The sequence below is a fragment of the Silurus aristotelis genome (assembly GCF_946808225.1).
Source record: "Silurus aristotelis genome assembly, chromosome: 20".
NCBI classification, from domain to species: Eukaryota; Metazoa; Chordata; class Actinopteri; order Siluriformes; family Siluridae; genus Silurus; species Silurus aristotelis.
In genome coordinates this window covers 10247874-10269648 of record NC_139593.1, presented here as the reverse complement: position 1 = coordinate 10269648, position 21775 = coordinate 10247874, and the positions used below count along the sequence as shown (strand labels likewise).

The window sequence follows — 21775 nt, the reverse complement described above, 5'->3', positions numbered from 1 at the left end:
TTTCTTTTTATCGAATGGATGACACTTAATTCGGTGATGTTTCAGAAGACTTACAGACAGAAAGAGCAAGTGACTGACTGACAAACTGACAGAAGAACGTGATCATGTGGCGCCGAGAAGCAGATTTGGATGTTTGTACTCAACTGTACATATTTTGATAATGATGGCAGACTGGGAGGAAAAGGATGAAGCCCCCTCTTATAAAGATTGAGACAGCAATGGTTCAAACTGTAAAGCCTCCTTTTATACAGTCCATCTACCCAGACTGTTATATAACAGCAAAAAACCACAACAAAAAAAAAACAAGCAATTAGGAGAAATTATAAAAAAAACAAACAAAACAAAAAAAAAACACTACATCCACCACAAGACGGAACAGGCTAAAGCTAACACAAAATCACGCCTACTTACATGATTACAGCTAACCGCTGAAATAGAGCTCTTAATATAAATATGACCACTCGCACCTTTAATACTTGTTCTACCAACAATTTGTTAGCGATTAAATCTTGAAAATAAACAAACAAAACAAACAAAAAACCTCCTTGGTGAGTCGTTTTCTTCACGTTCAGTCTTGCATGTATTTGGTTCACGTATAAACATTGCAACATTTCATTTTTTTGGTTTTTGGAAGAAAAAATAAAACAAAAAGTTGTAGTAGCCTATTAAGAAAAAAGAAAAAAAAAAAACTATTATTGTCCTTTGGGGAACAATAACAACAAAATATATCGACAGCAGCATCTAAAGCAAAAGCGGTAGCAGCAGTAACAATAAATAAATATGATCATAAATTTTTTTTCAAAAATTTCAACAATATGAATACGACAATAGAAACAGACTAATTGTCCCTAAAAATAAACAAACAAACAAAAATAAACAGGTATGTTGGTTGGATACTGTGGAAAGCTTCGATGCAATGTCCAAGGGAAAATAGAAGGCTAACCTCAATGCCATCAGAAAAATATGCTCCAAAAAACCTCACACTTTCCTTTTCTATCTCTCCTCATCTCTCCATTCCTACATTCCCAACTTCCTTCACATTCCTTTATGCTTTCTCGTATCCTGCTGCTTTTCTTCTCGTGCTGATCCTTCTGTCGACGTACCATGTCCCGTTTTCTTCCCACCCCACTTTCTTTCGCTCTCTCGCTCTTTCTTCATCCCCTCCTTGCGCTCAAGCAGTGATTTGGCTTCGAAGAACAGCGACTTCTCAGCTACGGCTTTGGTTCTGAGAAAATGCAAGCTGTGGTCTGGAGACAAGGGATTAGAGGAGAGGAAATCGAAAATGCTTTGGTTCACTGCTTGTGTTGCAGAAAATGAATAAAGTATTCAAATAAATGGGGGAAATATTCAATCAAATTTTAAAGGATTGATTAAGATTGATGTCGTCAAAGGGACTATTTCATGAAATGTTTTCGAATTCCTCATTTCCAGACTCTTTCTCTCATATCATCCATTGTAGTAATGTATATAACAGTTAAACCACAATGTGCCAATTTTTCTTTATTCTCGATCAAATCACTTCCGCACTCAATCCCCTGAAACCTGCTTTATACTCCAATCTAAAATGATTCCTGAAATCTTCATCAGGAAAAACTTAGGATTTGTCCGTGATCGGCGGATGTCGATAGTTGAATCGTAACGTTCCAATATCGTGACGCACATCTGTGCTCTGATCGGTCGGTAATGACAAGAACATTTTCGATCAACCAGCTGATGTTAATAATTGTCATGCTGCCTTTTCTTTTGAAGCTTAATCACTTATACATGTGCTTAATGACCACTTATAACCACTTACAACAAGGCTGTCTCTTATGAAAGCACTGTTTTTATTGGTAAGTGCCTGGATAATGTGATTAATATAAAACCTCCTGCCATTTAAAAAAAATCTATGATAATCTCACTTCTGCTAACTTAAATAATCATCTAAAAATCTTTATCACTACTCACAATCTCTGATATTCTGTCCCAGCACTTCGGTCTGACGAAGCATAAACTAGGGGGTTAGTTGAGTATCGGCAAAAAACAAATCCCTTCTCACTCTTTCTCCCCATAGCATCCCTAGCGCTCTCCTGAGATGTGTAGAAAAATAAAAGTATAGTCTAGAATATATGCTACCATCTAATTTTTTATTTCTTTTTTTTTTTTGTCTTACAGCAAATATTTACTTCCCATCAGCAAATGTCGAAGGTCAATCGACGTCGCTTCTGAGCACGATCTAACTAACGAGTCCCTAGTTTTCTAAACCGTGTGTTAGATTTGTTATTTGATGGATGGAAACACATCAGAACTCAACCTTTTCCATACACTTCCCTTCGAGTTATTGAATATCTACGGACACGCGAGCTGTCCAGGAAAACGAGGACTTGCTATATATGAAGATTTCGATCTAGTAAGACTACTTACAAATGCACAAAATGCGCACACACACACACACACACACACACACACACCTTGGCTCAGTGTTGTTCGACTACTCTGTTCAGTCCCTGAGTAAGGGGCTAATGGACGATGTGGAGCGAATGAACGCGGTGAAGGACACAGCATCAGTATGAACACACGCTACGTAGGGCGGCTACACACACCGCGCAGCCATATGGCTTACACTGATTCGAAGTCAATACATGATGTAAGAAGTAATGATATTCACAGCTGTCGCTTTACACTGTACAGTGCTCTATAGCTTATAACGGTAGTGAACTCGTATGACACTACACATGTGAACGTGCACGACTAGCAAATCCTAAAGCTAATGTCCGTCCTGATAGAGTGGTGGATGAAAAGAAAGGAAAAAAAAATATATATATATATATATATATATATATATATATATATATATATATATATATATATATTTATAAAGATAAATATAAATAGGTTTCAGATTCACAACACACTTGCCCGTGTCTGCCTATCAGTCATATTTACTCCGTCTCAAATCACTTGCTCCATCCTTTCCCCTTTTTTCCCCCCACACACTTCTCCACGCTCTCTTTCTCGTCCCTCTGTCTCTCCATCCACCCGTCCGTCTCTGCGAGTGCAGCTACCTGCTGAACAGCGAGTGAAGCTGGTGTTGGCTGTAGCACTGGCTGCTGCGTGGAGACTCTGTGCGCTCCATCACGGTCTGAAACCAGCCTGCAACATCCACCTCCAGCACTTCGTAGCGCCGGATGAAACTGTGTTCCTGTCGCATCAAAAAGGGAAAAGGTGAGAATTAAGAAACGGTGCGTACACCTTTACAGTTACGTTCTTAGACACCCCGCGAGATCCGAATATCCGCACATTTTGGATGCACCCCCCACAGCCCCTGTGGTACCTTAGTGAATTCATCTAGACATTACGCCAGTAAGTTGGTTCCTTTTTAAAGCAGACTCAACAGAAAATGTGAAGTGATGGACATAAATACTTTATCACTTTTAATGAATAATACAATAATGCGTTTTAAAAATGTGTATAAAAATTTGTTAGTTAAAACAGTTTAAAATGTTATTCCTAACGTTCCTGAACATTGTCTCGCTGCGGATTCCCACGAATTTTAAGATAATCCACAACTCGCTGTTAGTTATGTTCCAAATGAGCTAATTTTCCAAGCTGCGAATTATCGGCAGTTGATTGTACTATAACCTATTAACTATTAAAAGTAAATCAATAAGCGTATACTCTGGGAAGGCTGATAGTGCTAAAACCTTTTTTCGACAGAGATTCATGAAGCAGCGAAAAGCATACCTGAGCCCTTCCCTGCACTTTTCAACACTATTTTCAGGAACAGTTGATTTTCATGCATGAAGACTTTGTTAGAATTCTATTCTAACAAGGTGCTGGTTGCTTCCTGAACTCCCCCCACAATATCCCACAAAGACTGGATGAATATTGTAAATGACATGTTTGTATTTGAAAATTCCATACTTTTCCAGACTTCCCTAGAGATTTTTAAGACCACATTATAAGACACCAAACTACATTCGATTGTATTAAAACTCCAATTCAAAAAAAAGTGCAACGTTAATCAATTATAAATTACAATTTTAAACTGGAAACCTTCAATCCTAAAGCAACAGAACGACTGTTCATGTGCAACTCACTAAGAAATTACAAAACGGAACTAAAGTCCATTTAGAAAAACACCTTTTGGCCATGTTCACACTAATACACTTTCGTTTGAAAACACAGATTTTTTCGTCCACGCCGAAATGAAGCTAGCTTTTTGAAAACGCTCTTCAGAGTGGATAAATCTGAAGACACATTTTTAGTCGTTTCAGCAACGTTTCAAAGAGCCGGAAAGTGAATAAACGGCAGGCGAAAATGACGCAGTTCGAAGAATCGTATGTTTTGCGCAATTTTTGGGTAAAGAAATGAAAACACAGCTTTTTAGACGAAAATGTTTTCAAACATATCTGTATGAGTGTAGCCTTTCTTTTACAATTTTTATATATTTACAAATTCTTATTTAATTACATTTTAGAAAAACGAATAGGGCGATAGTTTACGAATCCAGACCTGGAAATCACTCAAATCAAATTCCACACTTCTTCCTACTTTTCCAAAATGCATTGAATCCCTGGTAATGGAAAATATTACTTTCTCCCGACATTTTCAGAAAAATGTGTTCACTATATTCTGGACTAAGTGGGTTGAAAATGTGAGGCAATTTCGTCCAGACTTTGTGGAGTTTTTTTAAACGTCCTTTACTTTTTAAATGGAAAATATAATTGTGAATTCCTTTGCACACGTATTCCCTGTTACATATTGAATAAGTACGCTTTTTCCTACAGCCTCTACTTTATACTACAATTACTATATAATACAAGATCCTACAATCAACAACCTTTATTAAAAAAGTTGGATTATAAAAACATACATATGACCTCCCCCAAGGAATTATTATTTTATTATTATTATTAACTTTTTCTGTATTTTAGAAAATGTCCATATTCTAGAATTTAATAAAGGGAAAAAAAGAATAAGAACAATTTAAAGGCAGATAAGAATGTTACGATCCCTGTTTTGGAATAAGCACTGCTGTTTATGCTACTGCACTAAAAAGAAAAAAAGTACAAAATAAATCAATAAGTCATGACCCTGCAGACTTTACCAAAGCCTCCACTCACAGTGGCTGCTAAACAACCACGTATGGTCCATTAACACAAAATTATGTGACAGGAGCCCAAAACCACGCAGGTCAAGAGCTTCAGGTAATGTTCACATCCAAACGTCAGAAAAAAGAAAAAGTGTGAAAGTGTGATCTCTGTGATTTAGTCAAATCTGATGGGCTGGTTTGAGTATTTCTTATCTCTAAAGCGAGCAAACATTAAGGAAGTGTCAATTAGGAGGAAACAACTTGTTAAGGGAAGTGAGAGGAAAATGGAGATTGGTTCAAAGATGTTAATCACTCTTTACGTTCGTGGTGAACAGAAACGCATCTCAGCATGCACTAAACTTTAAGGTGAATGGGCTACAATACCACATTAGTTTCCACATCTGTCAGCCAGATTTCTGACCTGTTTGGGTGAGCCTTTGTATATTATAGCCTCAGAAACTTGTTCTTGGCTGACAGAAATGGAAAATGATGTGGTCCTTCTGGTGTTGATGCAGACGGTTGAAAAAAAAAGTGATTAGTTGAGATTATAGATTTCCTGTTATCTCAGACCAGTCTGGTCTGAACCGTTTCAGCATACTGACACTGTTTTTTGTTTTTCGCACCATTCTGTTTAAACAGTTGTGTGTGAATTCCAATGGTAACAACAGTTTTTGAAAGACTCAGTCTATCTGACACAATGATTATGCCAAAAGTCACAGTGATAACATGTCCATCCCCCCCGTCCCCCGTCCCCCCCACACACACATTCTGATGTTTGATGTGACAACCTCCATTTTATAATTGATGCTAAATGTAACTCTAATGTCAGAAACAAAACATAATTGTAGACACTGATGCTAATAACAGAAGTCATGTGAAACACTTACAAGCAGCTTGTGGTATTTTGGCCTTTTTCTGTGATCCTTTGTGAGGCTACATGGACAAAGAGCAAAATAATATCCATTCAGAACACTTAATAATGAAAGAGACCTGGAATTGAACATGAACTGCATAATTGATCTTTCAGGAAGACATGCAGACAGTGTGTATGTGTGCATATGCATGTATACCAGTCTTTAACAAAGGACTGGAAGTCGAGGGAGAAGCCCATGTTGAGAGGCAGAAGAGGAGGGTCCTCCTGTAGCACTTTGGTCAGCACCTCAAAGTCTGTCTTGCAGTTCTTATATGGGAATTGTCCAGTGGCCAGCTCCACCTACAGGACATGGGGAACACATGGGCAAGCAGACATAAGTTAAAAATGATCAATCACAATATATGCTGTAATAAAAATAAAAACAACTGCTGCTGATCCTGGAAACGTTTCAGTAGAAAACAGTGAAATTTGCTTTATATGAAGCCTGTACAAATTACCAAACAAATTTACACAAAGAATGGAAAAAAAGAGCTGCTGTTAATCTGTTTATAGCAGAATTTTCCAAACACCAGGTCACAACCCAGTAGCAGACCAGGGTAGAGAAACGCTACCGGATCGCAAGAACGTTCTGAGGAAAACACCTATAGACTTGACTTGCAATTATTTCTCGTGCTTTTTGCCAAAATTTACATAAGGCACAATCTCTCGCTATTATTTGTACACACCCCCTATATATATATATTTTCCAAAGTTTGGTATTATTTCAAACTAGATCATAAAGAAAACAGCACGCTTTTTCTTTTTTTTTTCCTTTTTTAAACAATTACTCAAAAAATAAATAAATAAAAAAATACAATAAAATAAATAAAGTGTGCTTAATTCCAAATTTTCCATAAAAATTCCATATTTCTTGTAAACTTTTCTGGTGCATCCACCGATAACTATGTTGTCAGCCTGAAGTTTAAAGCTGTTATTGTATGAAAGAGTCTCTTCTGCTTCATCTGTCTTGTTCCGTCTCCTCCAGAGCTGATTGGTAGACAGTTCTTCCCAGGGATCGGAGCCTTAGTTTGAGATCATGTGATTCTCTTAAATTGTAGCACATTTATTAATTTTTATGTATAAAGCTTTCAGCCACACAGACGAGGTGACGCTGCCATCTTTCAATCTGTCTGATTCTCTGCCTCTCTCTCTGTCTTACTACTGGCAGCCAGTCAAAGCATGTTCGGGCCCAAAGTTAGTTAAATGTGGTGTAAAAAAAAGAAAAAAAAGATAGTGTCAATATATAGTCACTTATATAAATAGCACAAGTTTTGCTCCAGTCCAGAAAATCACAAATGGATTACAATTACAATGGTTATATAAACCCTGTATCATAGATAAGAATGTTTATAGTTATATATGACCTGTACCACAGCTAAGAATCAGTGGTAAACAAATTACACAATCTTTGTACTTGAGTTAATGTAGAGATACACTAGATACAATATGACTCCAGTAAAAGTGTCCTATTAAACTTTCACTTGAGTAAACATACTAATTATTTATATATAATTACATATAATTATTCAAATGTACTTAAATATCCAAAGTACTATGATTTATTACGACTAATGTTTTTATTAGCAAAGTGGAAAAGCTACTTAAGTACAGTAAATTACACCACTGCTAAACATGTATAGGGTTATATACGCTCTAAACCATAGCTTAGGCTTCCCTGTTTGGCAAATTAAATAGAAACAAAAAATATTTAGAAACCTTACAAACGATTGACCTCGACCCGTAGTACAACCTTATGAAGCAAATGGAAAGCGTACCAGAGAGATGCCAAGACTCCACACGTCGGCTCTGATGTCATAGTCCGGTTTACTGGGGTCTGGAGGGTCTATTCTTTCAGGCTGAACATCACACACACAAACACACCAACAGATTTCACTACATCCATAGTACAGAGTATCTCAGTGCAATATAGTGTGGTCGCTTGTGGAACATTTGCGTGTGTGGGCATGACAGTTTGCACAGTTCACTAAACACCATATTCAGCCAGATTGCGAAATTGTGTCCTTGCTCACCGCCATGTACGCAGCACAGCCGGCGCTGCGGGTTTTAGCTTTGGAGTCGACAAGGCGGCCGCTGATTCCAAAATCACAGAGCTTAATTTGGCCTTTAGCGTCCAACAAGATGTTTGAAGGCTTCACGTCTCGGTGGATGACGCCATGCTTCTCCTTCAGATACAGCAAAGCCTTCACTATCTGCAAAAACACAGGTGGGGGGGAAAAAAAAGGATTTTTAGCTTGTAAAAGTGGGGGGAAAAGGTCAACATGAGTTCTAATGACACATTTAAAGCCACTAATGTCACAATGGAGTCTCACCGCTACGGTCATCTTCCCCAAAATGAGCTCCGGTATGGGCCCCTGTATCCGCTTTTTTAGCTTCTCTGCACATGTCCCCATCAGCTCCATGGCAATGAAGACATCAGTCTGTGAGCAAGGTGACATGATTTGGATTTTTTAATTTTTATACTGGAAACAAAATTTCCATGTAAAATAGTATGAAAAAAAAAAAACTCCCCAAAAAAACCTGTATTGAATCATGAAAATGTGCTGAATTAAATAAAAACGAACATAGTAATTAATAGATAAACTTATATAATTACGAAATTATAAATAATAAATTTTATATAGCGCTCTCCGCACAGCATGCTGTCTCATGTAAAAAACAAACAGCACGTGGTGTCAGGGATTCGCCTCTAGAGGCCGCTCTCGTAATGACAGCGGACCTTCTCAGCTGCTCCAGCAACGGAGGCAAGCTGGAAAAACAGACAGTATGGATTGCCGCTGATAGATCCGGCAACTATTAGTTGAAACCGAAGAATCGGGCAACCTCTAGTTGCCTGACTGCATGAACACATGAATATGCACCCAAATACAGTGGCCAGTAAAAATGTGTGTATGACTTACGTTAGTGACTATAGCTCCATAGCACTGGATGATGTATGGACAGTCATGGCTCTTTAAGACAACGTCCAGATCCATAAGAATCCTCTTATTCTCATCCTTATTACCCGTCCGCCGCATTTGCTGTACACACACACACACACACACACACACACACACACACACACACACACACACACACACACACACACACACACACATTTGGGCAAAATGAACAAACAGGGCATGTTGAAGCAGCTAACAAAATCAGACGCTTGCTCACAAACACACACACAGAGCTCGTAACATGCAGGGCTGTAAAAAGTAAACAGTAATTACTTCTTGGCATTAATAGTAGGACTTCAGAAAGGCAATTACAGAAAGAAAAACCCAAGTGCACATGTACACACATTTCTTTATTTGTCCCGACAAGAAGCACTTACACACAAACAAAAAAGAAATCCTAAGAGTGACAGGACACCATTTGCAAAACAGTGCACTGCATTAAGAGAGGGCAGATAAACATGTACATTTTGTCATGGTGTGTAGAACACTCAAATATATATATTTTTTATTAAATCATATTCATTGAATCTGTGCTTATATGGTCATGATTCTGCTTGATTGTACCCAAACACTTAGACAATGCAAGTCAGCTAAACTTCTACCTTCTCTATTAGTCGTGTGTGTGTGTGTGTGTGTGTGTGTGTGCGTGTGTGTGTGTGTGTGTCCACGTGAATTTGCTCTTACCTTGACAGCGATGACATGGTCGGTTTTTTTAAAGCGCACTTTAAACACCTGTCCACAGGTACCGCTTCCAATCTCACCCTCGTTAATCAGATCAGTGACCTCCGCAGGGTAACGCTGCAGAACACGATTACGGAAAATAAGCAGTTAAGCTGCGTGAAAAGACAGTTTACAATTATTTTTTAACGTTAAATTATTAAAACATTCAGTGTTATTCTGCAAATATGACATTTAGCCACAAAGAGATTTCTGAAACAACAAAAGATCTGTCCAATATTTCAGTGGCAGAGCTTCCAAAATGAATACAATGATTCTCAACGCTAAAAAACAAGGTGATTCTTATGTATTTACTGAATAAATTCACCACTGACAAAGACCAACACTTGTGAATTCCCCTAGCCGGGGTTAATAAAACTAAACAGGTAAAACATCTATCAGAAATGAATCACTGTTTTCTGTCCTTTCCCCTTTAGTGAAGTGGATTATCCACTTGTTGAATTTTTTTCAAGTATCTTCGTATCACTGTGACAATGGTTTAGAAATGCTGGCTAACAAGTTAAGGTTGCTACTTGTGATGTCAATGGTCTCACCTGTCCGTCAATCTTCAGGTAACCCGTCTGTTTCATAATTTCCTGTAGTTTCTGGTCTATTTCAGCACTGAGCAAACAGAAACATGTTTAGATCACTGTATACAGTGTGTTATTATCCATCTCTTACTCTATCTACACACACACACACACACACTTTATTTATTGGAGGTCAACCAATAGCTATGTTGAATACCGGATTAAAAATATATAAATAAATAAACATAACACTGTTAAATAGTACTGAAATTTAATAATAATAAAATAAAAATACTGACTCACGTGCTAAATAAAATAACTATGAATACATTATAATAATAAATTGAGGAATTATTAGCGCAGATTGATATTAAAAGTAACACGCTAAATAAATGAAAGAAATTAAAAATAAAAAAACATGACAGTGTCAGTAATTCGCCTTTAGAGGCTGCTCTCGTACTGTATAATGCAACCCGGAAAAACTATCGGTATGGATTTGTGCCGATTGCCGTCAGTTCCTGCAATCAACTATCCGTGCCGATTAATCGGTAAAACCGATAAATCAGTCGACGTCTAGTGTGTGTGTGTGTATAAAATTTTTATATATTTTTTTTCCAAATGCGCTTATAGCTCGCGTACTTCTCTAAGCTCTTCTGCAGGCCATAGGGTGGAGTAGGCAATGTGAGCATGTGTCGTGGTCGACTGGGGTACGAGTGGTGCTGTGGTGAGCTCTCTGAGGAAGAGGAGCGGCTCCCGCCATCATTGGCCAGTGGCAGCTGCAAAGCTTAACATAAGGAAGATTGAGGGGAGAAGAAGAAAAAAGAAATCAGAAGAAAACACCATCAGAAGAAGTGTGGAAACAGATTGAAAAGTGGGACCTTCATTTAAGCAGATTTTTTAAATGTAGCCAGACAATCTGTAATGTATACCGTGTTGCCCTCACATTTCTAGGATGATCTCTAGAGCTTAAAACGTTTTTTTGCCTCATGATTAACCCCAATTTGTTCAAGGTATACTGGATGCCTGGTATACACCTCATAGTAATACGTAAAGGCTTTTTGATTGCCGTGCTTCGACTTTCCTCCACCAGAAAACATGCCTGTGGACGAAAATTGGTTAGTTTGGGTTAGTCAGTGCAGTCGGGTGTCTGAGCCGCACACAAACATCAACACACCTGCAGTACACACAAAGACACACACTCTTGCAGCGTCAAGAACGTTCAGCCATTCCCAAAGACATACGAACAGTGAGAGATGAGGAAAAAGGTCAGACTAGTTCAAACCCAGCCACAACAGACCTTTTCAGATGCTCAGTCAAGTGCTGTATTAGCTTGTATGTTTACGCGTGAACGTTTGCGACCGAGCCGTGCAGTTACAGTGACCTCATGCACAGTGTCTGTCCATCCATCGAAAACAGGTTAATCCCTTCTCCAACTCAAACACACTGTCTCTCTCTCTCTTTTACTCACACACACACACACACACACACACACACACACACACACACACACACACACACACACACACACACACACACACACACACACACACACACAGCTCTGCCACTGAAACTTGCTCTAGCTGAGAAAGACAGGAATGGAATGAGGGATGGATGGATGGATAGATGGATGAGCAGAGAAATGAGAAAAGAGGATGCAGGAAAGGACAGAATCAGACTGAGGTGATGCATAAAGTCGCGGTATTTGCTCAAGTCGGACATTCAGTGCTTTAATTTTCACAGCATGAGTGATGAAATGAAATAGAAGGGTGATGTATGAACGATCATCTTTGCAAAAGTGTGGAGTGGAACAAAAAAAAAAAAAGAAAAAAAAAGAAGGGATATTATGACTAAATTTGCATACAAAGGCCTGCATGTAATCTGGAAATATTTACAGAAAATACATGAATTATTAAGGTATAAATGATGTCAATGTAAAAATGTCTGAGATTTTACAAAGAAAATAAAGAATTTGCATTTCTTGCAATATTTAAAAAGACTATTGTGTATATAAAGTTTTTCCTGGACAGAAATCTTATTCAGACTGACATCAATTTCTTTCTTTCTATTTTTCTTTTTTTTTTTTTTAACAACTGAGCCATCATCAGCATGACTAATAAAAATTAAATACTGGACTGCATGTAGGCAGAGCTAATCCGATAGACAAATTAAAAAAAAAAAAAAAAAAAAAAAAAAAAAAAAAAAACAAGAAAGGCACAAAATAAATGATTAATATTATGATGTGATGTTTGTACATGAAAAAGAGGCAGGTGGAGAAGAGGGAGAGAGGGAAAGAGAGAGAGAGGGGGAGAGGGGGAGAGGGGGGGAGAGAGAGAGAGAGAGAGAGAGAGAGAGAGAGAGAGAAAGAGGGATGCAGCGGCAGAGGGTGATTTGGTGAATGGTACCTGCGCGCTGGGAAGGGGCTGGAGCAGGACTGAGCTGGATCACGATGACTAGATACGGGAAAGAAAAACACACGCTCATTATCTAAGAGAGAAATAAAAATCAGTCATTCTGCGCCCCTCACACACTGAACAGGTCTCTTCTAATCTTGAACTTGTATACAAACACTTCACGCTCCTATATCTGATGCTAGATTACATCTTATATTCCATTCAGGCAAAAAAAGCTTACACACACACACAATCACAAGCTTCTACAAACCTGCCTGCCACATAGATCAATATTTAGGCACCAAAGTACCTAAAAAAAATCTCATGTCATGACTTACACTAAAATCAGTTCATCAGATCACATGTACAGTGGGTACGGAAAGTATTTAGACCCCCTTAAATTTTTCACTCTTTTTTTATTTTGCAGCCATTTGCTAAAATCATTTAAGTTCATTTCTTTTCCTCATGAATGTACACATAGCACCCCATATTGACAGAAAAACACAGAATTGTTGACACTGTTGCAGATTTATTAAAAAAGAAAAACTAAAATATCACATGGTCCTAAGTATTCAGACCCTTTGCTCAGTATTTAGTAGAAGCCCCCTTTTGATCTAATACAGCCAGGAGTCTTTTTGGGAAAGATGCAACAAGTCTTTCACACCTGGATTTGGGGATCCTCTGCCATTCCTCCTTGCAGATCCTCTCCAGTTCTGTCAGGTTGGACGGTAAACGTTGGTGGACAGCTATTTTTAGGTCTCTCCAGAGATGCTCAATTGGGTTTAAGTCAGGGCTCTGGCTGGGCCATTCAAGAACAGTCACGGAGTTGTTGTGAAGCCACTCCTTCGTTATTTTAGCTGTGTGCTTAGGGTCATTGTCTTGTTGGAAGGTAAACCTTCAGCCCAGTCTGAGGTCCAAAGCACTCTGGAGAAGGTTTTCGTCCAGGATATCCCTGTGCTTGGCCGCATTCATCTTTCCCATGATTGCAACCAGTTGTCCTGTCCCTGCAGCTGAAAAACACCCCTACAGCATGATGCTGCCACCACCATGCTTCATTGTTGAGACTGTACTGGACAGGTGATGAGAAGTGCCTGGTTTTCTCCACACATACCGCTTAGAATTAAGGCCAAAAAGTTCTATCTTGGTCTCATAAGACCAGAGATCTTATTTCTCACCATCTTGGAGAACTCCATGCGGGCTTTCATGTGTCTTACACTGAGGAGAGGCTTCCGTCGGGCCACTCTGCCATAAAGCCCCGACTGGTGGAGGGCTGCAGTGATGGTTGACTTTCTACAACTTTCTCCCATCTCCCGACTGCATCTCTGGAGCTCAGCCACAGTGATCTTTGGGTTCTTCTTTACCTCTCTCACCAAGGCTCTTCTCCCCCGATAGCTCAGTTTGGCCAGTCGGCCAGCTCTAGGAATGGTTCTGGTCGTCCCAAACGTCTTCCATTTGAGGATTATGGAGGCCACTGTGCTCTTAGGAACCTTAAGTGCAGCAAAAAAATTTTTGGAACCTTGGCCAGATCTGTGCCTTGCCACAATTCTGTCTCTGAGCTCTTCAGGCAGTTCCTTTGACCTTAATGATTCTCATTTGCTCTGACATGCATTGTGATCTGTAAGGTCTTATATAAACAGGTGTCTGGCTTTCCTAATCAAGTCCAATCAGTATAATCAAACATTTCTGGACTCAAATGAAGGTGTAGAACCATCTCAAGGATGATCAGAAGAAATGGAGAGCACCTGAGTTAAATATATGAGTGTCACAGCAAAGGGTCTGAATACTTAGGACCATGTGATATTTCAGTTTTTCTTTTTTAATAAATCTGCAAAAAGGTCAACAATTCTGTGTTTTTCTGTCAGTATGGGGTGCTATGTGTACATTCATGAGGAAAATAAATGAACTTAAATGATTTTAGCAAATGGCTGCAATATAACAAAAAGTGAAAAATTTAAGGGGGTCTGAATACTTTCCGTACCCACTGTATACATTAGTATGAACTAAGTGCACATCATCCACCATTTTTTAGCCCTTCTTTACTCCTTAATGTAAATCCCTCTAAATCTCTACCCTGATTATACAGCAGTGCGAATCTCACCTAGAAACCATCCACGTCCCATGTTGTAGAGAATAGAGAGAGGTTTTCACTTACACACTACAGCACAGTAAAATTCCTTCTTCACATATCGAGCTTGTTATGAAGCTGGGGCCAGAGCACAGAGTCAGACATGATGTGGCCCCTGGAGCAAAAAGGGTTAAGAGCCTTGCTCAAGGGCACTTAGTGGTAGCCTGGTAATGGTGACTTCTAATCAGTAACCCAGAGCCTAACCATTGAGCTACCACTTTGCAGAAAAAGTCCAAAAATTATACATAGATCTCTAAAACCAAACCTTTCTCTCGTCACTTAAATCAAACATGCATTAATTTCTAGTTTCGGCCCAACCAATGGGTGTGTAGGAATTTGAGACTCACTATAGGCACACTGCCTTTAAACAGCAACTGGCAAATTCCTGTCGCGTTCATGTATCCGATGCAAGTGTAATGTAGACCGACATGATGCCTGTTCACACCCGTATTATCACATAACATTCGACAAGCCACATTTTCTGGTTCCAACTACACAGGTGCTTACCACAAAGCATATGAGATAAACATGTGCCTACAGTTTCTACCCCAGATCTTTGCCACAACTCCATCAGCCCCTTGACCAAAACCCAATTAAACCATACACAGGGATGAACCGGTATACAGTGGGTACGGAAAGTATTCAGACCCCCTTAAATTTTTCACTCTTATATTGCAGCCATTTGCAAAAATCATTTAAGTTCATTCTTCTTCCTCATGAATGTACACACAGCTCCCCATATTGACAGAAAAACACAGAATTGTTGACATTGTTGCAGATTTATTAAAAAAGAAAAACTGAAATATCACATGGTAAGTATTCAGACCCTTTGCTGTGACACTCATATATTTAACTCAGGTACTTTCCATTTCTTCTGATCATCCTTGAGATGGTTCTACACCTTCATTTGAGTCCAGCTGTGTTTGATTATACTGATTGGACTTGATTAAGAAAGCCACACACCTGTCTATATAAGACCTTCCAGATCACAATGCATGTCAGAGCAAATGAGAATCATGAGGTCAAAGGAACTGCCTGAAGAGCTCAGAGACAGAATTGTGGCAAGGCACAGATCTGGCCAAGGTTACAAAAAGATTTCTGCTGCACTTAAGGTTCCTAAGAGCACAGTGGCCTCCATAATCCTCAAATGGAAGACGTTTGGGACGACCAGAACCCTTCCTAGAGCTGGCCGTCCGGCCAAACTGAGCTATCGGGGGAGAAGAGCCTTGGTGAGAGAGGTAAAGAAGAACCCAAAGATCACTGTGGCTGAGCTCCAGAGATGCAGTCAGGAGATGGGAGAAAGTTGTAGAAAGTCAACCATCACTGCAGCGCTCCACTAGTCGGGGCTTTATGGCAGAGTGGCCCGACGGAAGCCTCTCCACAGTGTAAGACACATGAAAGCCCGCATGGAGTTTGCTAAAAAACACCTGAAGGACTCCAAGATGGTGAGAAATAAGATTCTCTGGTCTGATGAGACCAAAATATAACTTTTTGGCCTTAATTCTAAGCGGTATGAGTGGAGAAATCCAGGCACTGCTCATCACCTGTCCAATACAGTCCCAACAGTGAAGCATGGTGGTGGCAGCATCATGCTGTGGGGGTGTTTTTCAGCTGCAGGGACAGGACGACTGGTTGCAATCGAGGGAAAGATGAATGCGGCCAAGTACAGGGATATCCTGGACAAAAACCTTCTCCAGAGTGCTCTGGACCTCAGACTGGGCCGAAGGTTTACCTTCCAACAAGGCAATGACCCTAAGCACACAGCTAAAATAACGAAGGAGTGGCTTCACAACAACTCCGTGACTGTTCTTGAATGGCCCAGCCAGAGCCCTGACTTAAACCCAATTGAGCATCTCTGGAGAGACCTAAAAATGGCTGTCCACCAACGTTTACCATCCAACCTGACAAAACTGGAGAGGACCTGCAAGGAGGAATGGCAGAGGATCCCCAAATCCAGGTGTGAAAGACTTGTTGCATCTTTCCCAAAAAGACTCCTGGCTGTATTAGATCAAAAGGGGGCTTCTACTAAAAACTGAGCAAAGGGTCTGAATACTTAGGACCATGTGATATCAGTTTTTCTTTTTTAATAAATCTGCAACAATGTCAACAATTGTGTTTTTCTGTCAGTATGGGGTGCTAGCCTTGTGAGAAGGTGAGAACCTCAAAAATGAAACTGGAGAACCTCTAGCCTTGAGAGATGGTGAGAAATCAGACTCGGTCCACCAGTTACAATTGGTCTTGAACACTGGTCAAGTGTAAATGTACTAAAACACAAATGAAACCTCTTCCTATACATTATATAATTTAAAACAAGGCTCATGAAACGCTGATGGCATGGCAACCACGTTGTGCATAAAAACACTAAATAAATGTCAAGAAATGATTTAATGACGCTACTGAAATGGTCTATCTGGTTACTAATGTGAACGCTAGTTGTTATATGCTGATGAGAATCCAAAACAACAACACTTGGGGTGACTAGGTGAAAAATACGTTGTAGATGTCTTAAGACGCATTTATCCTTTTAACTGCACAATATCTGTCCACAATCCAAATCCAGGATAAAGTCAAGTGTGAACAGGATTTTATAAAGCTTGGTCCTTTTGTTTAACAGATTTAAGGACATTATAAAGACAAAAACTGTAACCATATTGTGCATTAAACACTGAAAATATCTTAGATGATTTGCTTGTTGATCTTATTGATGCTACTGAAATTTTCAATTCAGTTACTAATGTGAACACAACTGGTTATATGCTGATGAGGATCCAAAACGTGTTAACTCCATTTCACATGTCTTAAAATTCATTTACACTTTTAGGTGCAGTTCCACAATATCTGTCTAAAAATCAATTTTGAGAACAAAATCTCAACTCCAAGTGTGAACAGGATTTTTCCACAACATGATCCCTTTATTTTAAGAGATTTAAGAGCAAAATGGTATAGATGAAGAAGAGATTTTATACAAATAGACATGAAATCTGTAATCATATTGTGCATAAAAGCACTGATCAAATGTAAGGAGGCAATTTGCTTCTTATCAGTGCAATACTGAAATCAGTTTTTTTTTTATCCTATTACTAATGTGAACACAAATGTTTATATGCTGATGAGAATACAAAACAGGAAATATTCATGGAGTGACTATGTAAAATCCATTTTACATTCCTTATACGCATTTACACTTTTAGGGGAAACTGCACAATATCTATATACAATCCAAATCCAGGATTAAATCAACAGCATTTTTCCAAAACGAGATTCCTTTATTGCAGGGGTCACCAACCTTTTTGAAACTGAGAGCTACGTCTTGGGTACTAATTAATGTGAAGGGCTACCAGTTTGATACACACTTCTAAAAAAACAAATTTGCTCAATTTACCTTCAATTATATGTTATTATTAATAAAAGTGTGTTATTAATGCAAGTGTGATTTTGTCAGGGAACCATCAGCCACGCCTCCCTCTAAGGCTCTAACTCTCATTCAGCCTCCCCCTATTCCCCATTACCTTTCCCCTTTATAAGCTCCCAATTCCACCCCAATCACGGTCGGGTCTACTCGTTACCGTGAGAGATCTACCGGACTTCCTACCACCAGTATTTCCCGTACTTCCATGCTCCTGGCTCTGCTTCAGAGGAAGCGCTCAAGACAGGTTTGCCTTTATAGGTTCACATTGGCGATCATCCCTGGACTACCCGCATTACGGATCCTACCCACTCTCCGGTTCATACGTCAAGCCTCTCTGCCATGTATATGTTCAGACTAAATAAAGACACGGTGTTTAACCATAGTGCATAAAATCACTGCTCAAATGTTAAATGATTTGCATTTTTATTGATGCTACTGAAATCGTTTTTTCTCCGTTTACTAATGTAACCGCAAGTAGTCATTTGTTAATGAGAATCCTAAACAAAAACACCCATTGAGTATTTAGGTAAGCATTTGCACTTTTAGATGCAATTTCACAATATTTATCTACAATCCATATCCAGGACAAAATCCCAACTCCAAGTATGAACCAGATTTAAGACCAAAGCATATACAGTAGATGGAAACTGGGACTGACAGACATGAAATCTGTAAGCATGTTGTGCATAAAACCACTGATTAAATGTTAGTAAGTTTTGAGTTCAGAGTTTGACTGATGCTACTGAAACCAGTTTTCTATCTTGTTACTAATGTGAACAAGTGGTTATATGCTAATGAGGATCCAAAACAAGAAATATTCATGGAGCACCTAGATGTAAAATCTCTCTTAATGTCTTAAAATGCGTTTATCATTTTAGGTGAAACTCCAATATCTGCCTACAAATCCAAATCCAATACCATCCTGACTTCAAATGGGAACAGGGTTCTTCCAAAACCAAATCCATTTCTTTAAACAGATTTAAGACAAAAGAGCACAGATGAAAAAGGATCTTTATACAGACAGACATGAAATCTGTAACTGAATATCTGTTTATGATTAGCACAGGTTTTATTGCGAAATAGGGACCGGTGTGAACACGACACCTCCACAATTGGCATCTAAAATGTGTGCGCGCGTTTACGTGTGTGACGTATAAACCGCCTTTATACATGCCATTTTAATTCATCAGAACTGCTTGTAAAGATTTCGGTAAAGGAAAAGAGAGCCTAATTCGGATTATTTGGGTGCTTGTGTCTCCAGACTGAATCCTGACATTAACGTTAGCATACTGGCAACTCAAAATTGGCATTCTAATGTGAGTTAGCTAGCTAGCTTTCGGTCAGACCTTTCACTTTAAAACCGCTTTTAATACCGGTACATTTTTGCTTATACGGGAAAATTATTTTATTCCTAAACTAAAAAATATGTAAAAAAAAAATAAAAAAATAAAAATAAAAAATAAGGTATAATAGGCCGAGATAGCGCTCGTTAGCTAGCTGGGGGACAAGGGCCTGCTAGTTTAGCTTTAAAATTATACGGCAAAACGGCGGAACTACACGTTGTGTCAAAATGATTAATACTCGTATTTATGTAAACCCTAAACGGTGTGAACAGGACAAAGACGCTGAGACAGGAGGAGAAGCTGTAGCTCCACACACCGGGGTTTTGTTTATGTAGCCCTAGCCTTTTAGCTTGCTAGCCCCCTAGCATTTTCCCCCGTGCTCGCTCTCGGCTGAAGTCTCCCGAACCTTCCTCGCGCACTTACTGGGCCTGGGGCGCGAGCGCTGCGGGCTCATGTCGATGTTGAGGTCGATCCGTCTGCGGGGTTCATTATTCTCCTGCTTCAGTTTCTCCTCGATTCGGGAGAGTCTCTGTTCCAGCGACGACATCTTGGAAAAATTTAGCACCATCGGAGCGTCTCCACGCAAAAACTACACACACACAAACACCACCCAGCGGTAGGAACATGATCTGCACATCACAGTGCAGAACAAACCCCACACCTGCACGCTAAATGCCACATTCAGAGTGTAATAGTGCATTTCTCCCTCCTTCCTTAGTGGTTACAATGTTGGATGCTCAGAAGGTCTTCTTCTTCTTTCGTCTTCTCCCATTAGGGGTCGCCACAGCGGATCATCCGTCTCCATACCCCCCTGTCATGTACATTTGCCTCTTTCAAACCAACTACCTGTATGTCGTCCCTCACCACATCCATAAACCTCCTACTTGGTCTTCCACTTTACCTCCTTCCTGGTGGCTTCATCCTCAGCATTCTCCTACTGATATACCCCATGTCCCTCCTCTGCACATGTCCAAACCGCATCCCTCACTTTGTCTCCAAAACGTCCTACATGTGCTGTCCCTCGAATAAACTAATTTCTAATCCTGTCTATCTTCATCACTCCCAACGAAAACCTCAACATCTTCAGCTCTGCTACCTCCAGCTCCACCTCCTGTCTTTTACTCAGTGCCACTGTCTCTAAACCGTACAACATCGCAGGTCTTACCACAGTCCTATAAACTTTCCATTTCACTCTTGCAGATACTCTTCTATCACAAAACACTCTTTTCTTTACTTCTCTAACACACTCTCCATTACTTTGCACTGTTGATCCCAGGTACATGAACTCCTCCACCTTCTCCACCTCTTCTCCCTGCAACCGCAGCACTCCACTGCCCTCCCTCTCATTCACACACATGTACTCTTACTCCTACTGATTTTCCTTTTCCCTCATCTCCAGCACGTACCTCCACCTCTCCAGGCTCTCCTCAACCTGCTCCTTACTCTCACCACTGCAAACAGGAAAGGGCTCAGAGCCGATCCTTGATGCAGTCCCTCCTTCACCTTGAACCAGCCCGTCATTCCTACTGTCACACTGTCCACATACATGTCCTGCACCACCCTCACATACTTCTCTGACACACCTGACTTCCTCATACAATACCACAACTCCTCTCTCGGCACCCTGTCGTACGGTTTCTCTAAATCCACGAACACACAATGCAACTCCTTCTGACCTTCTCTATACTTCTCCATCAACATTCTCAAAGCAAATAATGCGTCTGTGGTGCTCTTCCTCGGCATGAAACCATTCTGTTGCTCACAGATGGTCACCTCTCAAAACTCCACTGCCATCTCTCCTAAACATCTCCATGCTTCTACTGGTATGTCATCTGGTCCAACCGACTTTCCACTCTTCATCCTCTTAATCGCTGCTCTCACTTCCTCCTTACTAATCCCATCCACTTTCTGCTTCCCCATCTACACACCATCCAACCATCTCTCTCTCTCATTTTCCTCATTCATCAGCTGCTCAAAATACTTCCTCCATCTTCTCAACACTCTCTCCTCACTAGTCAACACATTTCCATCTCCATCCTTTATTGCTCTAACTTGCAGCACATCCTTCCCAGCTCGGTCGCTCTGCCTGGCAAATCCTTTTCTCCTTCCTTAGTGTCCAACCTCTCCTACAGCTCCTCATATGCCTTTTCCTTGGCTTTCGCCACATCTCTTTTTACCTGCTGCCACATCTCCTTGTACTCCTGCCTATTTTTTTTTCATCACGCTGCTTATCCAAAATCTGTTTGCCAACCTCTTTCTCCCTATGCTCTCCTGCACTTCCTCATTCCACCACCACGTCTCTTTGTCTTCCTTT

The 21775-nt window shown here is 39.9% G+C and overlaps 1 protein-coding gene across 3 annotated transcripts; it reads right to left on the bottom strand.

The window, feature by feature from the left end:
* On the bottom strand, positions 1–20124 carry map2k7 (mitogen-activated protein kinase kinase 7). Of its 3 annotated transcripts, none has more exons than XM_083523049.1 (12): positions 19885–20124; positions 12597–12644; positions 10834–10978; positions 10219–10285; positions 9632–9745; positions 8906–9025; positions 8318–8425; positions 8018–8197; positions 7763–7843; positions 6145–6287; positions 5962–6007; positions 1–3181 (listed from the first exon to the last, which is right to left on the bottom strand). In XM_083523049.1, exons 1-12 carry the CDS (start codon positions 20027–20029, stop codon positions 3041–3043), a joined length of 1338 nt encoding a protein of 445 aa, XP_083379175.1. In that variant the 5' UTR covers positions 20030–20124; the 3' UTR covers positions 1–3040. The 3 variants fall into 3 exon arrangements, 2 of the variants coding, with proteins under 2 accessions (XP_083379175.1, XP_083379176.1); XR_014530513.1 differs by lacking the exon at positions 12597–12644 and having other exon boundaries at positions 223–2450; positions 2888–3181; positions 19885–20072; XM_083523050.1 differs by lacking the exon at positions 12597–12644 and having other exon boundaries at positions 19885–20121.
* Positions 20125–21775: the final 1651 nt, after the last annotated feature.

Bases quoted from the DNA above. Each gene is read 5' to 3' on its own strand.
- map2k7 (XM_083523049.1), bottom strand. From the start codon at position 20,029: ATGGTGCTAAATTTTTCCAAGATGTCGTCGCTGGAACAGAGACTCTCC. The intron at 10,286-10,833 runs GTACGCGAGCTA...CTGTTTGCTCAG, and splicing joins CTGCAGAAGAGCTTAGAGAA to TGCTGAAATAGACCAGAAAC. The intron at 8,198-8,317 runs GTGAGACTCCAT...GTGTTTTTGCAG, and splicing joins TGGGGAAGATGACCGTAGCG to ATAGTGAAGGCTTTGCTGTA.